The sequence below is a fragment of the Asterias amurensis genome, chromosome 15 (genome assembly GCF_032118995.1).
Source record: "Asterias amurensis chromosome 15, ASM3211899v1".
Lineage (NCBI taxonomy): Eukaryota > Metazoa > Echinodermata > Asteroidea > Forcipulatida > Asteriidae > Asterias > Asterias amurensis.
In genome coordinates this window covers 13,590,027-13,602,591 of record NC_092662.1, presented here as the reverse complement: position 1 = coordinate 13,602,591, position 12,565 = coordinate 13,590,027, and the positions used below count along the sequence as shown (strand labels likewise).

Genomic DNA, 12,565 nt, shown 5'->3' with positions numbered 1-12,565 from the left:
CTATGGAATTACTCTGCATCGATTACCTCAAGCTGGAAAGAAGCAAAGGTGGCTATGAAAACATTTTGGTAATCACAGATCATTTCACCAAGTATGCCCAGGCGTTTCCATCTCGCGATCAGAAGGCAGGCACAGTTGCTAAGATACTCTGGGAAAAGATAATACAGCACTACGGATTTCCTGTACGACTACACGCTGATCAGGGTCGCAACTTTGAAAGCCAACTCATCCGAGAATTATGCAAGATCTGTGGCATCAAAAAGAGCCGAACTACCCCGTATCACCCTCAAGGAAATGGCGTCACAGAGCGTTTTAACCATACGCTCCTTAACATGCTTGGGACATTAGAAGAAAATCAGAAGAAAGACTGGAAGCAATACGTCGAAATAATGACACACGCATACAACTCCACACGTCACGACTCCACCGGTTATGCTCCGTTCTACCTGATGTTTGGTAGACACCCAAATCTACCAGTCGACTTGATGTTTGGACTCAATTCCACTCAGAGAGAGTCTACTTCAAACTATGCGGACTATGTAGAGCAGCTGAGAGAAAGACTACAGAAATCATACACAAGGGCCAGCGACTACGTCAAACAAGCGCAGTCGAAACAGAAACGCCTGTATGACAGAGGTTCCTCCATCGCTCCTCTACGTCTAGGTGACAGAGTCCTCATCCAAAACAAGAACCTCATTGGCACATGCAAATTAGCCGATAGATGGGAATCACAGCCCTATATTGTGATTTCAAAGCACAAAGATCTACCTGTGTACAGCCTCCGCTCCCTCGGTGACGGTAGAGAAAGAACTGTGCACAGAAACATGCTGACTCCATGCATGTTTCTCCCACTAGAAGAGAACAACACAACAGCCGATGAACCACATCAGGAAACCCAGTTAGAGTCAGACGAACATCAGGAGAGTGAGAAAGTTCCAACTATCATGGATCATAGTGAAACTAGCGACGAAGAGATAGACATAGACTTCATCCCAGTAGAAACTGAATCTTCGTCAATGTCTCCTTCACTATCTCCGTCACTATCACCTCCTGTCCTCACACCAATCATAGATCTTGAGCCAAGCAATGTCGTTGAAGTTTCCCCTCCTGTCGCACCACCGCAACTTACCCCTGAGTTACTGGAAACCCAAACTATTGATGTTACAGATGAGTCGAACGACACTGAAAGTACGGTATATCTTTCGCCACCGAGCCCTAGACCTATCAGAAACAGACAGCCGCCCACAAGGTTTACCTATGACTTCATAGGTCAAACCAAACAACTGCAAGCACGAGATACATCACGCCAAGAAAAGATATGCAATGGACGACGACTGTTCGACAAGTGGAAAGAGCCTACTATGGCTAAGACAAGAAGAAAAGCTTGTCTGCGTCTCCTTCTGCAAGAACACAGTTCCATCTAATAACCCCCCCCCCAATTGTATATACACTGTATTATTATTGATTGTAACTCAATGAAGATAACGAAGTATTATTTAAATAATACTGTTATAGAGAAAAAGAAACAAAAAATCTCTCTGAGTTATGTTCATTTCGTTATAATTGTTACTTTCAATGTGTCAAGATATTGAAGTTGTAATGTAATTAACTTCTGCATTAAGTTTTGTCTACCAAAATGACAGAGTCTTTTTTGAAGGAACCATTTAGAGATGTATTTAAATTACTGGTGTTCTGCTCCTTAGTTATAGAATACTTACCTTTTTGTTGTTCTAACTAAATGCTTGGAACACCAGAGTTTTGTTTAAAGGTTGGATGGTATGGAAGACATTTGCCACCATTTTGTTTTCATAAGTTGTAAAATTTCCATTGTGTAAATATGTAACATAGGTTATGTTAGTTGCATGCCGAGGACGACATTTTTCTCCAGGGGGAATAATGTCACGGGTGCGATGCGACCCCCCCCCCCCCACGTTTATTTTTATGTTACGTAATCATTTGCTTTACTTGCATGGCTAGCGCCCTCTGCGGGCTGCTTTCCGGTTCAAGAGCATTCTGTTTTGGGCCGAAGACCTTAACTGACGTCTTTGCGTGTCTTCACCCAACAGGTAAAGATCTTGTTATATTTTGCATTTAAATGTTTTCCTAATTACTACTTAGATTAAATAGTATGTAATAAGCACTATCCTCAAGTCTCAATTTGTTTATAGAATGTTGTTGACTTTAGTGGATATCTGGTTGCTTTTGCAACATCACGCTAGCTATTTATTGATTTGCGGTGTTTAGATATATTTATTACCTCTAGAGCCTTTCCTAATAATCTTAGCAGTGTTACTGAATGTAACATTTTGGAGATCCTTTAGTTTATTTTATCATTGCTTCTGGGATTGGAAATAACCTGTTTATATTGCATTTCACCGTTAATTTGCCTTAAATCCAAGATGGCGGTCGCGTCCTTAATTTTGGCGCGAACCGCGAGTATTGTTTTATCGTTTCATTGTTTATTCTTTTAAAGTTTAGTTTATGTAATTATTATTGTATATTTTGTATGAGCATTCTGTTTTGGGCCGAAGACCTTAACTGACGTCTTTGCGTGTCTTCACCCAACAGATTCACCGTTTACAGATCTCAATAAAACTAAAGAGCTACTATATGATCAGACTTGCCGTTTCATGCCCGTACTTATTCCAAGGGTCACATATAGTTTCTACATGAGTATTTTTTGTTGTTGAGTAGTGTACAATTTGTGTCTGCAAAATTCCAGGCTCTCATATGTAAACACATTTTGAAAGAGTCACATGTTTCCAATGCTGTGCCTTCACTTAAATAAACAGTTCCAATAATCTAGTGCAATAATATTCGAGAAAGCATTATCAAGACAAAATGAGCTTTTATAATTATTTATAATACAGGCTTACAGAGTTCTCAATTAAAGTTTTGTTTGCAGGAATTTGGTACTTTTTGTACTGTAACACAAAACACAATGTCCACAGATTTACATTAAACTTACACCGTTTGAAGATTATGATAGTAGAAAGCTTACCTTAAAACATTACTTACTAAGGTGCTGTAGTTTTTGAGAAATGTGTAAAACAGTGAGACGAAAATGATTTTAGCAAGTAAAACGTATATTCGTGACATTGTTTTACTCATTTCTCAAAAACTGAACCACCTCAGCAAGTAATATTTTAAGGGAAGCTTTCTACTGTCATCATATTCAACCTGTGTAAGTTTAATGTAAATCTGTGGACATTGTGTTTTGCATCCTTCAAAAAGTGCCCAGCCCTTTAACTTCGTTTAAATTTTATACATATTTTTTTTCTTCGTTTTTCTCGTTTCTTGATTCAAGACACAAACTCAAGATACGTCAGCGGTACCTTGCCCTGCTGGTCCATGCCCCTCTCTGCCATCACCCAATCTTTATCCATACCAGGCAAGGTATACACCGTGATTAACTGCAAAGTGAGATAAAGGAGATTAGATAAATCAAAATAATAATAATAATAATAATCAGTTTTTAAGAAGCGCTTTTTCACACCCTGCTGTGGTCAAAATTGAGATCAGAGCTGGATCAAGCACTGGTGTAAACGTGCCACAGATCTTGATCTGTGGCCAAGATAAAAATGCCGGATCTCAATCCACCTCTCTGGGTTGAGTTTAAATGCGGTTTTAGTAAGCCCGGGTCATACTTCTCGAAAAAGTGAAAGAAAGTTGTTGTTGTTTTTTTTTTTTTGGGGGGGGGGGAGAGTCTCCAATTGTGTACCCTTGCTTTAGTATAAAGTATGACCTAGGCTCAAAGAGCTGCTTAGCAGAAAATATTGCTGAACAAGTTTCTTCCAAGCAGAAATGAGCGGGATACCAGTCACAAATTGTACTTGTGACATGGCAGTTTGGCTGATAACCTTCTTCTGGTAAGCATAATTTTGCTGTGCTTAGCTACTTTTTGTGTAATAGGGCCGACCCAGGGCATAATTTCATCAAGCCAAGCACAATTTCTTTAGCACCAAAAATTCTGCTAAGCAGAAACCGGTTACCAGCTAAAATACTATGTAACAAGTATTACTTGCGAATGCGTCCCCGTTAATTTTTTGCCAAGCAGAAAAATTTGCTAAACTTTAAAGAACTTCTGCTGAAATTGGCCGATATTAACAAAAACATTCAAAAGTAAAGCTGTTTGTAAATTAGTGACAGTGGCTACAGCTTGGCCACCGTGTCTTCATGCATTGAAGCATAGGCTGCCCTTAGCAACAGCCCTTAGCAACAGCCACAGCCACCAATTTGGGCACGGAGCCTTGCATTCAAGCGAAATGAGACAACATTTTCAACCAACACCAGAAAAATGCCAAAGCCAAAGTGAAAATTCAAGCGATGATAAAATGGAATGAAGGTGCAGTTACAAACAAAAAAACTCTGACAAAAAATTGGTGTTTGAAGCTTTTGATGGTGTGAAAAATAAAAAGTAAATAAAAATTAGTAAAGTTGCAGGTACAACCAATTATTAAATCTCTTTTGTGGGATTGTTGGCTCTGAAAAAAAAGCTGATGTAGTCTGAAGTGAGCATAGCATAAAGTTCAAAACGTCGAGACCACACCAGCTCTTTCCGGAGCCAACACCCCCACAAAAGAAATTGAATACATAATTGTACTAAAAGGTTACCAACTTTTAGTTACTTCCCCCAAAAAACCCAAATGTTTTCAGTATTTCCCTTTAAACCCCAAAAAGACTATGGTTTCTTTTGAAATGTGGAAATGGTTGTCCAGGAAATGTAGTGACTCGTCGGCTCAGGCAAATGAGTTCAACTCAAAACCTGCCAGTTGGCTGGTTTTAAGTGGTACAGTACATGTAGCTCACCAGATAAAACATTTTGAAGAAAACTAAAAATGTTTTCAGTATTCCTAGAAACAAACTTTTATTCTTGGCAACTTCCGCGGCTATTATTTGTGATGTTTTCCAGGGGTGAGAGTCATTGCAGACATTCAAGTCCGAATTTAGGATCCAAATGTTAGAGGCATTGTGAAATTACAGCATTTGTAACTTTTGATATATACCCCTAAAGGTAGGTTTATAGTCGGTCGCGAGAAACACGCGGGATAGAAAATCTTGACACGCGATCCTAAAAATCACAGTTTAAAGTCATCGTTGAGGCCTATAAACTAGGTTTTTTTTTAATCGCGGGTCAAGATTTCCATCGCGCAACCATCCAACGACCATCGCATGACCGACTATAATACCGGCCTTTTAAGTTATAGATTCCAAGGATCAAGTTTTTGGGAACTGTATCCTCAGCCCTAGAAAAGTGGATCAAAAGGCAAATTTCTTTGAGAAGGTCACGGCTAGTTTTCTTCATCAGGCCGACTTAAAAAGTCTGAATTCAGCTAAAAGTCTGAAATTTCTCATCCCAGGTTATTTATGGGCGAGATAAAAACAAAATGGACACTCCTGGTGCGTACCTCATCTGCCAGACAGGATAGCTCTGATTGGTCGGCCGCATCATAGTCATACAACACCCGTGCCTTTCGCCTGCCGTTTTGCGCAGGCGAGGCGCTATCTTGGAGAATGTCACCCCCTATGGGCGGGGCGGTTGGGGTCGTGGAATTGGCACCGGCCACCGGGACGATATATTGGCGGATGTTACAAACTGACCCTGGAATACTGCATTATGGGGGTTTGAAGAAGACGAACGAGAGAGAAAAAGGGGGAACAGGAAAAGAGCGGGAAAAGATTTGATTATAAATGAAGCACATGCAATTCCTTTTTATTCAAACATTTCAGCTGCAGAGATTCTATGCGCATTGGTGCCACCTCAACCCTAGCTCTTACTCGATACCCAGGCCTGATACTTCACGGAGGCAACAAAGACAATTGCCTCCATGCCCCGTGGACATTGCATTGACGCCCTTGAATTGCTCAAGTAGAAACTTCCAGTTTCCTCATTGGGTGCCCTTTACACACAAAAAAATGCCTTGTTGCCATGCCCTTTCAACAAGGAAGCATACAGAAGTGGATACAATTGACCTATTGCCCAAACAAACAAAACTGTGCAAAATTTGTTTTATTGAGTATGTTAGCTATTTTGGGATTTCTAAGCTGTAGATTTAAAAGCAAAGTATACCCTTTTTTATTTTTTTTTAACTGTTCAGTTGCTTTAATCCTGTATGAATGTAGATATACAATACAACATGTGACAATTTCATTTCAAAAGGTGATTGCATTTTTGTGATATCACCGTAAATCCGGAGCAAATCATTTTTAAATTTTTTTTATTTATTTATTTATTATAATAATTATAAAAATGTCCACTCAGGAAGAGTGATCCCTCTAAGGAATAACGAGGTAATGCTTTTAAGATTCAAATTTTGGGGCATAAAAAAATGTTATCTTTTTACATTTATTACGAAGTGCAATGTTTCTCTAAATGCTTTATACCATCAAAAGGTGCTGTAGGCTTCTATAACCAAAAGTTCTATTGCCATTGATTACTAAACGTATACCTTCCCTTCAAGGTCAAAAGCAAACAAGGCAGTGAATTTTTGTTTGTTCCATTTTTGCTTAAATAACAGCAGTCATACACTGAAAATTTCATTTTTCGCTTTCCCAATGTAGTCAAGTCCAAAGCTGGGTGAGGGTAGAGGCATGCACAAATATGATCATCCACCACCAAGAGAATAAACCACCATTTTTACAGAGCTGCTGCAGCAGAACATTTTTAAAATTAATTTTTTTTTTCTTACCAAAGAACTACAAAACTGCTCACTTTCTACGGGGGAAACAAATTAACAGGGAACCAGTAAATAACAGGGCCCAATTTCACGGCTCTGCCTACCACCGAATTCTGTGCTTACGATCAACATTCTCCGCTTGCACAGCAAGCAGCAAATTTCTATGCTAGCTGTGTAAGCAAAGAATACCTAGTTACTTGAAGTATACACGCGGACAAGCAAACATTCCCTGCTAACCTGTGAAATACGCGTTAATTAAGCGCACAATTCCCTGCTTCCGCAACCGTTGATTTTTTGCTTACGGTAAGCAGAGCCATGAAATTGGGCCCAGTTTACATCACATGGTATTTTGGCCGGTAACCTGTTTTCTACTGAACAAAAAATGTTTGCACTCAGCAACTTCATTCACCAAGCAGCTCGATAAAAATGAAATGAACAAACTTTTAAAAAACCATAAAAACCATGCAGAACTACAGGCTAACCAGAGCAAAACACATTCAGTTGTGCTGACCTTTGACCCATCACATCTGACCTTCAATTTTAGCTACCCTTGCAGAACCTCGGGCATTTCCTGTGCCTCCATGGCTAACATGGAGGCTTGGCCGCTGCTACCTCTAACAAAACCAAAAATGTGGGTTTTTGTCTATTGTACATGTATAGACCTCTGTTTACATTCAACACGCCCTCTGTAGACAAAACACTGACCAAGTCATGTTTGGTGGACATATAGACGCGTAGTCATGGTAAGATTGTAACGTAGTTTTCGAGAAAGAAGTAATTTTCCACAAATTTGATTTCGATACCTCAGAATTAGATTTTTGAGGTCTCAACATCAAGCATCTGAAAGCACACAACTTTGTGTGACAAGGGTGTTTTTTTCTTTCGTTATTATCTCGGAACTTCGATGACCAATTGAGCTAAAACAAGTTTGTTATTTTATGCATATGTTGAGATACACCAAGTGAGAAGACTTGTCTTTGACAATTACCAAAGGTGTCCAGGGAGTGTCTTTAAACAGAACAAACTTGGAATTTGACAGACAATGATGAAAACTGCACATGGAGGAATCGTCTTGGATCAGAAATGGGTAATGGTACCGATATGAACCCATGTTGAGGTGATTTTTAGAGGTCTTACAAATTATATACACAGATTGCACATAGCCCTTTTTTGTAAATACTGATTGCGCAAATACACATTGCGCAAGCGCTAACTGTTGAACGAGGTGCATGCTGGTCTAGCTAGGGATCAAACATGAGCACTAGCTAGACCAGCGTGCACCTCATTCAACGCCTACAGCGCGCTTTCCTAGTATTTGCGATAAGGTCTATGACGTCTTTGACCCCTATCTTTGATGACAAAGAATGGAAATATGTTCACGCTGCGCACAACTCTCAGCTAATGATAGCCTTTAATGCGTGCAGTTTTTTTTCAATGCAAGTGCTCTATTGACCATGAACGCTGTCTCACGATTTGATGTCTGCCTGGGAAGGAAGCTTCAGTTTCAGACGTGGGAAAAAAACCAAAAAGACTTATTCCAAGGAGAAAAAAAAACACGCCGTAACGTTGCCACTGAAAACCCAATCCACATAGACCGTATCACAAATACTCAGGCGCGTGCGTTAGGCATGGAATTAGGTGCATTCTGGGATAGCTAGGAATCAAACTTGATCCATAGCTATCCCAGAATGCACCTCATTCAACAGGTGCGCTTACGCAATGGGTTATTGCGAAAAGGTCTATAGTGCAGGCATGATATTTGGTCCTTCAAAAACACTTGGAAAATATTTGTGAGCACAAGGGCTTACCTACACGATAGTGTAGGCTTTCATAGACTTTTCAGGCTGTTTTAATTCAACCTCAGCTGCTCTGATTTTTCCAATGGCAGAAAAATCAGAAATCTGACTTAAAAACAGGAAGATAATCATGCTATGATAGTGCACCCAATGGGATTCGAATTGGGGGTCCTGGAGGCTGAAGGTAATGAAAGATACCACTTTGCTAAAAACCCGACCACCCGCTTCTGTTGTACTTACTTGGCCATTTGGGTTTGAAGTTCGGCCATGGCTTTCTGGCACTGCTCAAAGTACGCCTGCTGAGCCTCAACAAAGTATTGCAGACGACTCAGATGGTTAGACTTTAAGAACAAAAAAAAACAACAACAGAAAGATTATGGTTGGAAGGATCTATAATCCCAGTGTGTTCTGTATGGATGCAGGGTGTCATGGGCCAGCCGTTAAGCGCACCAAAATCAAGTTCTGGTGGTTAAGTCATCGGAGTGCGATTGCCTCCGTGCCCCTTGGTCGTTGCCTTGGTGCCCTTGACCCAGTAGAAATTTATAATTTCCTCATTGGGTGCCCTTTGCCAAGGATAAAATGCCTTGGTGCCCTTGTCCTTTCAAAATTGAAGCATACACGACTGGTGTCCTTGAGCAAGATGCTCGACTTTATTTGGTTCTTTCTACCCAAGGGTATAATAAATGGGTGCTTGCGAGGGTACAGGTTTCCATGAGGGGGAGGGGGCAAAGAAATAACTTAAGGGGCTTTATATGAATTGCGGGGGGGGGGGGGGGGGGGGGGGGGGGGTGTACTGAGTTGGGAGCTTCATCCCAAATGATTGGGTTTTGTTATCATTGATGTGAGGACAAGGCAGTTTTTCCTAGTTGTTTTAAATCTATAATCATTTTGGACATTGGGTTCCCCAGGGGTCTAGACTTGGTCCTCTCCCCATTTGCAAAAAAATGAACAGGTTCCCTCAATACTCTAGTGATGCTATATTGTAAAATGGAGACGGGGTACTACTCACATGTGCACTGCTAATGCCCTCCAGTAGAAGTTTGGTGATTTCATATTGGCGATCAAACTCGGACTGTGCCACTCGAAGTTCGGACTCGGCCTGGAATTAAAAAGCAACAAAATCTGATAAGGGGGTCCATTTTCACAATGAATTTCCATGTTTTGGCGACAAAACCTGGTTAAGTATACATCCTTCTACTTGGGTCATTACACTTAATGGATGAGCTGTAAATCTGCCTGGGGCAGTCAGCAGCCCTACTGGTTTGTGCACGATTCAATTAAGTCCACTGTTTGGAAAAGGAATTACATGGAGATAACAGGTGTGAGTTGCCAGAAGAAAAGGGTATTTTATTTTAGCCTCTTTCTTTTAAAGCCATTGGACCCTTTCGGTACAGAAAAAAAAAAAAAAAGTTCACAGATTTACAAATAATTTACAGGGTTTACAGAAGGTAATGGTGAAAGACTTCTCTTGAAATATTAGTCCATGAAATGCTTTACTTTTTGAGAAAACGGTAAAACAATAAACAATATAAATTCTCGTTGACAAGAATTAGGGATTTGTTATAAACACAATGTCATGACACGGCGAAACGCGCGAAAACAGGGGTAAGTTTTCCCGTTATTTTCTCCCGACTCCGATGTCCGATTGAGCCTAAATTTCCACAGGATTGTTATTTTATATATAAGTTGTGATACACGAAGTGTGGCACTTGGACAATACTGTTTACCGAAAGGGTCCAATGGCTTTAAGGGGCTTTCGTGTAACAGGAATGGGCTTTTTGTCGCATCAAGGGCTTTTATTTTTCTATGCATCCAAGTGGTTCAAATTTGGACAAAACTCCTGCATATCGCACGCAGTATTTATGCAAAAACGCATAGCTGTGCATTCAAACAAATGAAATAGCATTGCCTAAAAAGATTTTTATTTTTTTTTACACCATTTTCTTTCGCTCTACAACTGGGATGTTAAAACAAAAAACACATAAGGAATGAACTAAATAGTAAAACTCAACTATGATCACACTGTAAAATAAAACTACATTTCCTGAACATGGGTCTAAAATGAAACAAAAAGTTCAATGTTTGTTTGGTTTTTGTTTCCTCCTCAGTAAAAATGAGTGATTTACAAAATAACCGAAATACTCTTTCAGCCCTGAAACAAAACCAATCATTTGGTCATGCATAACAAAGCACATGATTCATCCTATAGAGACAAAACATGTCTATTAAAGGCACCGGACACTATTGGTAATTACTTAAAAACTTAGCATAAAAACTTGCTTGGTAATGTGCAACGGAGAGCTTTTGATAGTAAAAAACAATGTGAGATATGGCTCCCTCTGAAGCAACGTAGTTTTTAGAGACAGAGGTAATTTCTCACTCAAATATAAAAAGACTTCAGGCCTGAAGCCTTTTATTAGGCACAAATTTGTGCCCAAACAACGGTGTTTTTCTTTCATTATTCTCTTGCAACTTCGATGACCTATTGAGTCCAAATTTCCACAGGTTTGTTATTTTTATGCATATGTTGGGATACACCAAGTGAGACTATGATGCTTTCAAACAGGTCAACAATGCTAAAAACATGTCGCTACAAAACAAATAAAACAAAAATCCGCCAGACTTTGAGCTCCGCCGACTAAGCAACACAGATTAGAGATACTAATATGTAGCCTGTACCTCGTATACCAGCAAATTAACCACTGTTTATGAGCTGCATATGCAATACATGCACTCTGAATAAACACATCTGTGTTATGATTTTAGTGTACAAGGATGAACCTTGATGACTCCCTACCAGTAAAAAAGAAAATATTTTTTTTGGTGTGGGTATTGGGAAGTCAAGCGTCGTCGTTTCGATGCTCAGTCATCAAAACAGACCCCCAGAAAACGCCGAGTTCAACTGTATTTTATGACCAGGACCCAATTTTCAATAGAGCTGCTTAAATGCACTCAGACACCTTTGGTAATTGTCAAAGACCAGTATTCTCACTTGGTGTATCCCAACATAGGCACAAAATAACAAACCTGTGAAAATTTTGACTCAATTGGTCATCGAAGTTGCAAGAGAATAATGGAAGAAAAACACCTTTGTTACATTACTTTGTGTGGTCATTCAGATGAATAATTAAAGGCCTCAGCTGAAGTTTTTTACTATTTGAGTGAGAAATTACCTCTTTCTCAAAAACTACGTTACTTCAGAGGGAGCCATTTCTCACATTGTTTTATACTTTCAACAGCTCTCCATTGCTTGCTACCAAGTAAGTTGTTGCTACATGTACTAATTATTTTTAGTAATTACCAGTAGTGTCCAGTGCCTTTAAGAAAGAGGTTAAAAAGCATGATTCCTTCATGACTGTAGAAAGGCGTCTACTTTTTTCTCACAAGGCAGCAGACATAACAAAGTCTGAATTCAGATCAACTTCTGAAATTTCCCATCTTCAAGTTTCCTGCTAAACTACTCAACAAATTTGTTAATTCAAACCATACATGTTACACAGGCCCTTTTCAAAACCACTGCTTCGGCTTTGGTTTTGGCTTCAGTCTCCTTTTCTTGTCTGAAGACCTGAGCACGTGTACCCAAAGCACGCGCAGTTGTCAAAACAACCGCTGGCTAAGCCAGCCTTAGCCGAATCCGAAGCCGAAGCCGAAGCCGTGGTTTCGAAAAGGACCATAGACCACGCACTCTACGAGGGTTAGACATTAAAAAACTGGAAACATAATGAAGCTAACACTTGGGGGGAAAATAAACCAAAACAAAAATCCTTAAAATGGACGTCTAGTACAACAACTCAAGTCTGTAGTGAATACATTAGGGCCTGCCTACTCAAACAACATGATGTGCATAAGGTCTTTAATTTGTGAAGCGAATTTCAAAAAGACTTTCCCATGAAATGTCTGTCTCGGCGCAGACAACTTGAGTATGATGTACCAGACGTTAATCACATATGGATTTACAGGAACTGTCTCAAAAAGGCAGGAGTGAAAACTTACAACGCGTGTCAGCTCTTCACCAATAGGCTGATAAAGGGGGTGTGTATCAGAGAGCAAATTGAGCAAAAGAGAGATCAGTGGGACTCAAGGTTGAAGGAA

General features: G+C 39.8%; 1 protein-coding gene across 2 annotated transcripts in view; it reads right to left on the bottom strand.

Annotated features, from left to right (window-relative positions):
- Positions 1–2,657: 2,657 nt before the first annotated feature.
- The window catches only part of LOC139948513 (endophilin-B1-like), a 29,307-nt gene continuing 19,399 nt past the window's right edge, over positions 2,658–12,565 (bottom strand). For both annotated transcript variants that reach the window (XM_071946684.1, XM_071946683.1), the window contains exons 6-9: positions 9,483–9,572; positions 8,714–8,814; positions 5,409–5,610; positions 2,658–3,413 (exon numbers count right to left, since the gene is read on the bottom strand). In XM_071946684.1, the coding sequence (XP_071802785.1) occupies positions 3,303–3,413; positions 5,409–5,610; positions 8,714–8,814; positions 9,483–9,572 (504 nt within the window). In that variant the 3' untranslated portion in view covers positions 2,658–3,302. The remainder of the gene's footprint in view (positions 3,414–5,408; positions 5,611–8,713; positions 8,815–9,482; positions 9,573–12,565) is intronic.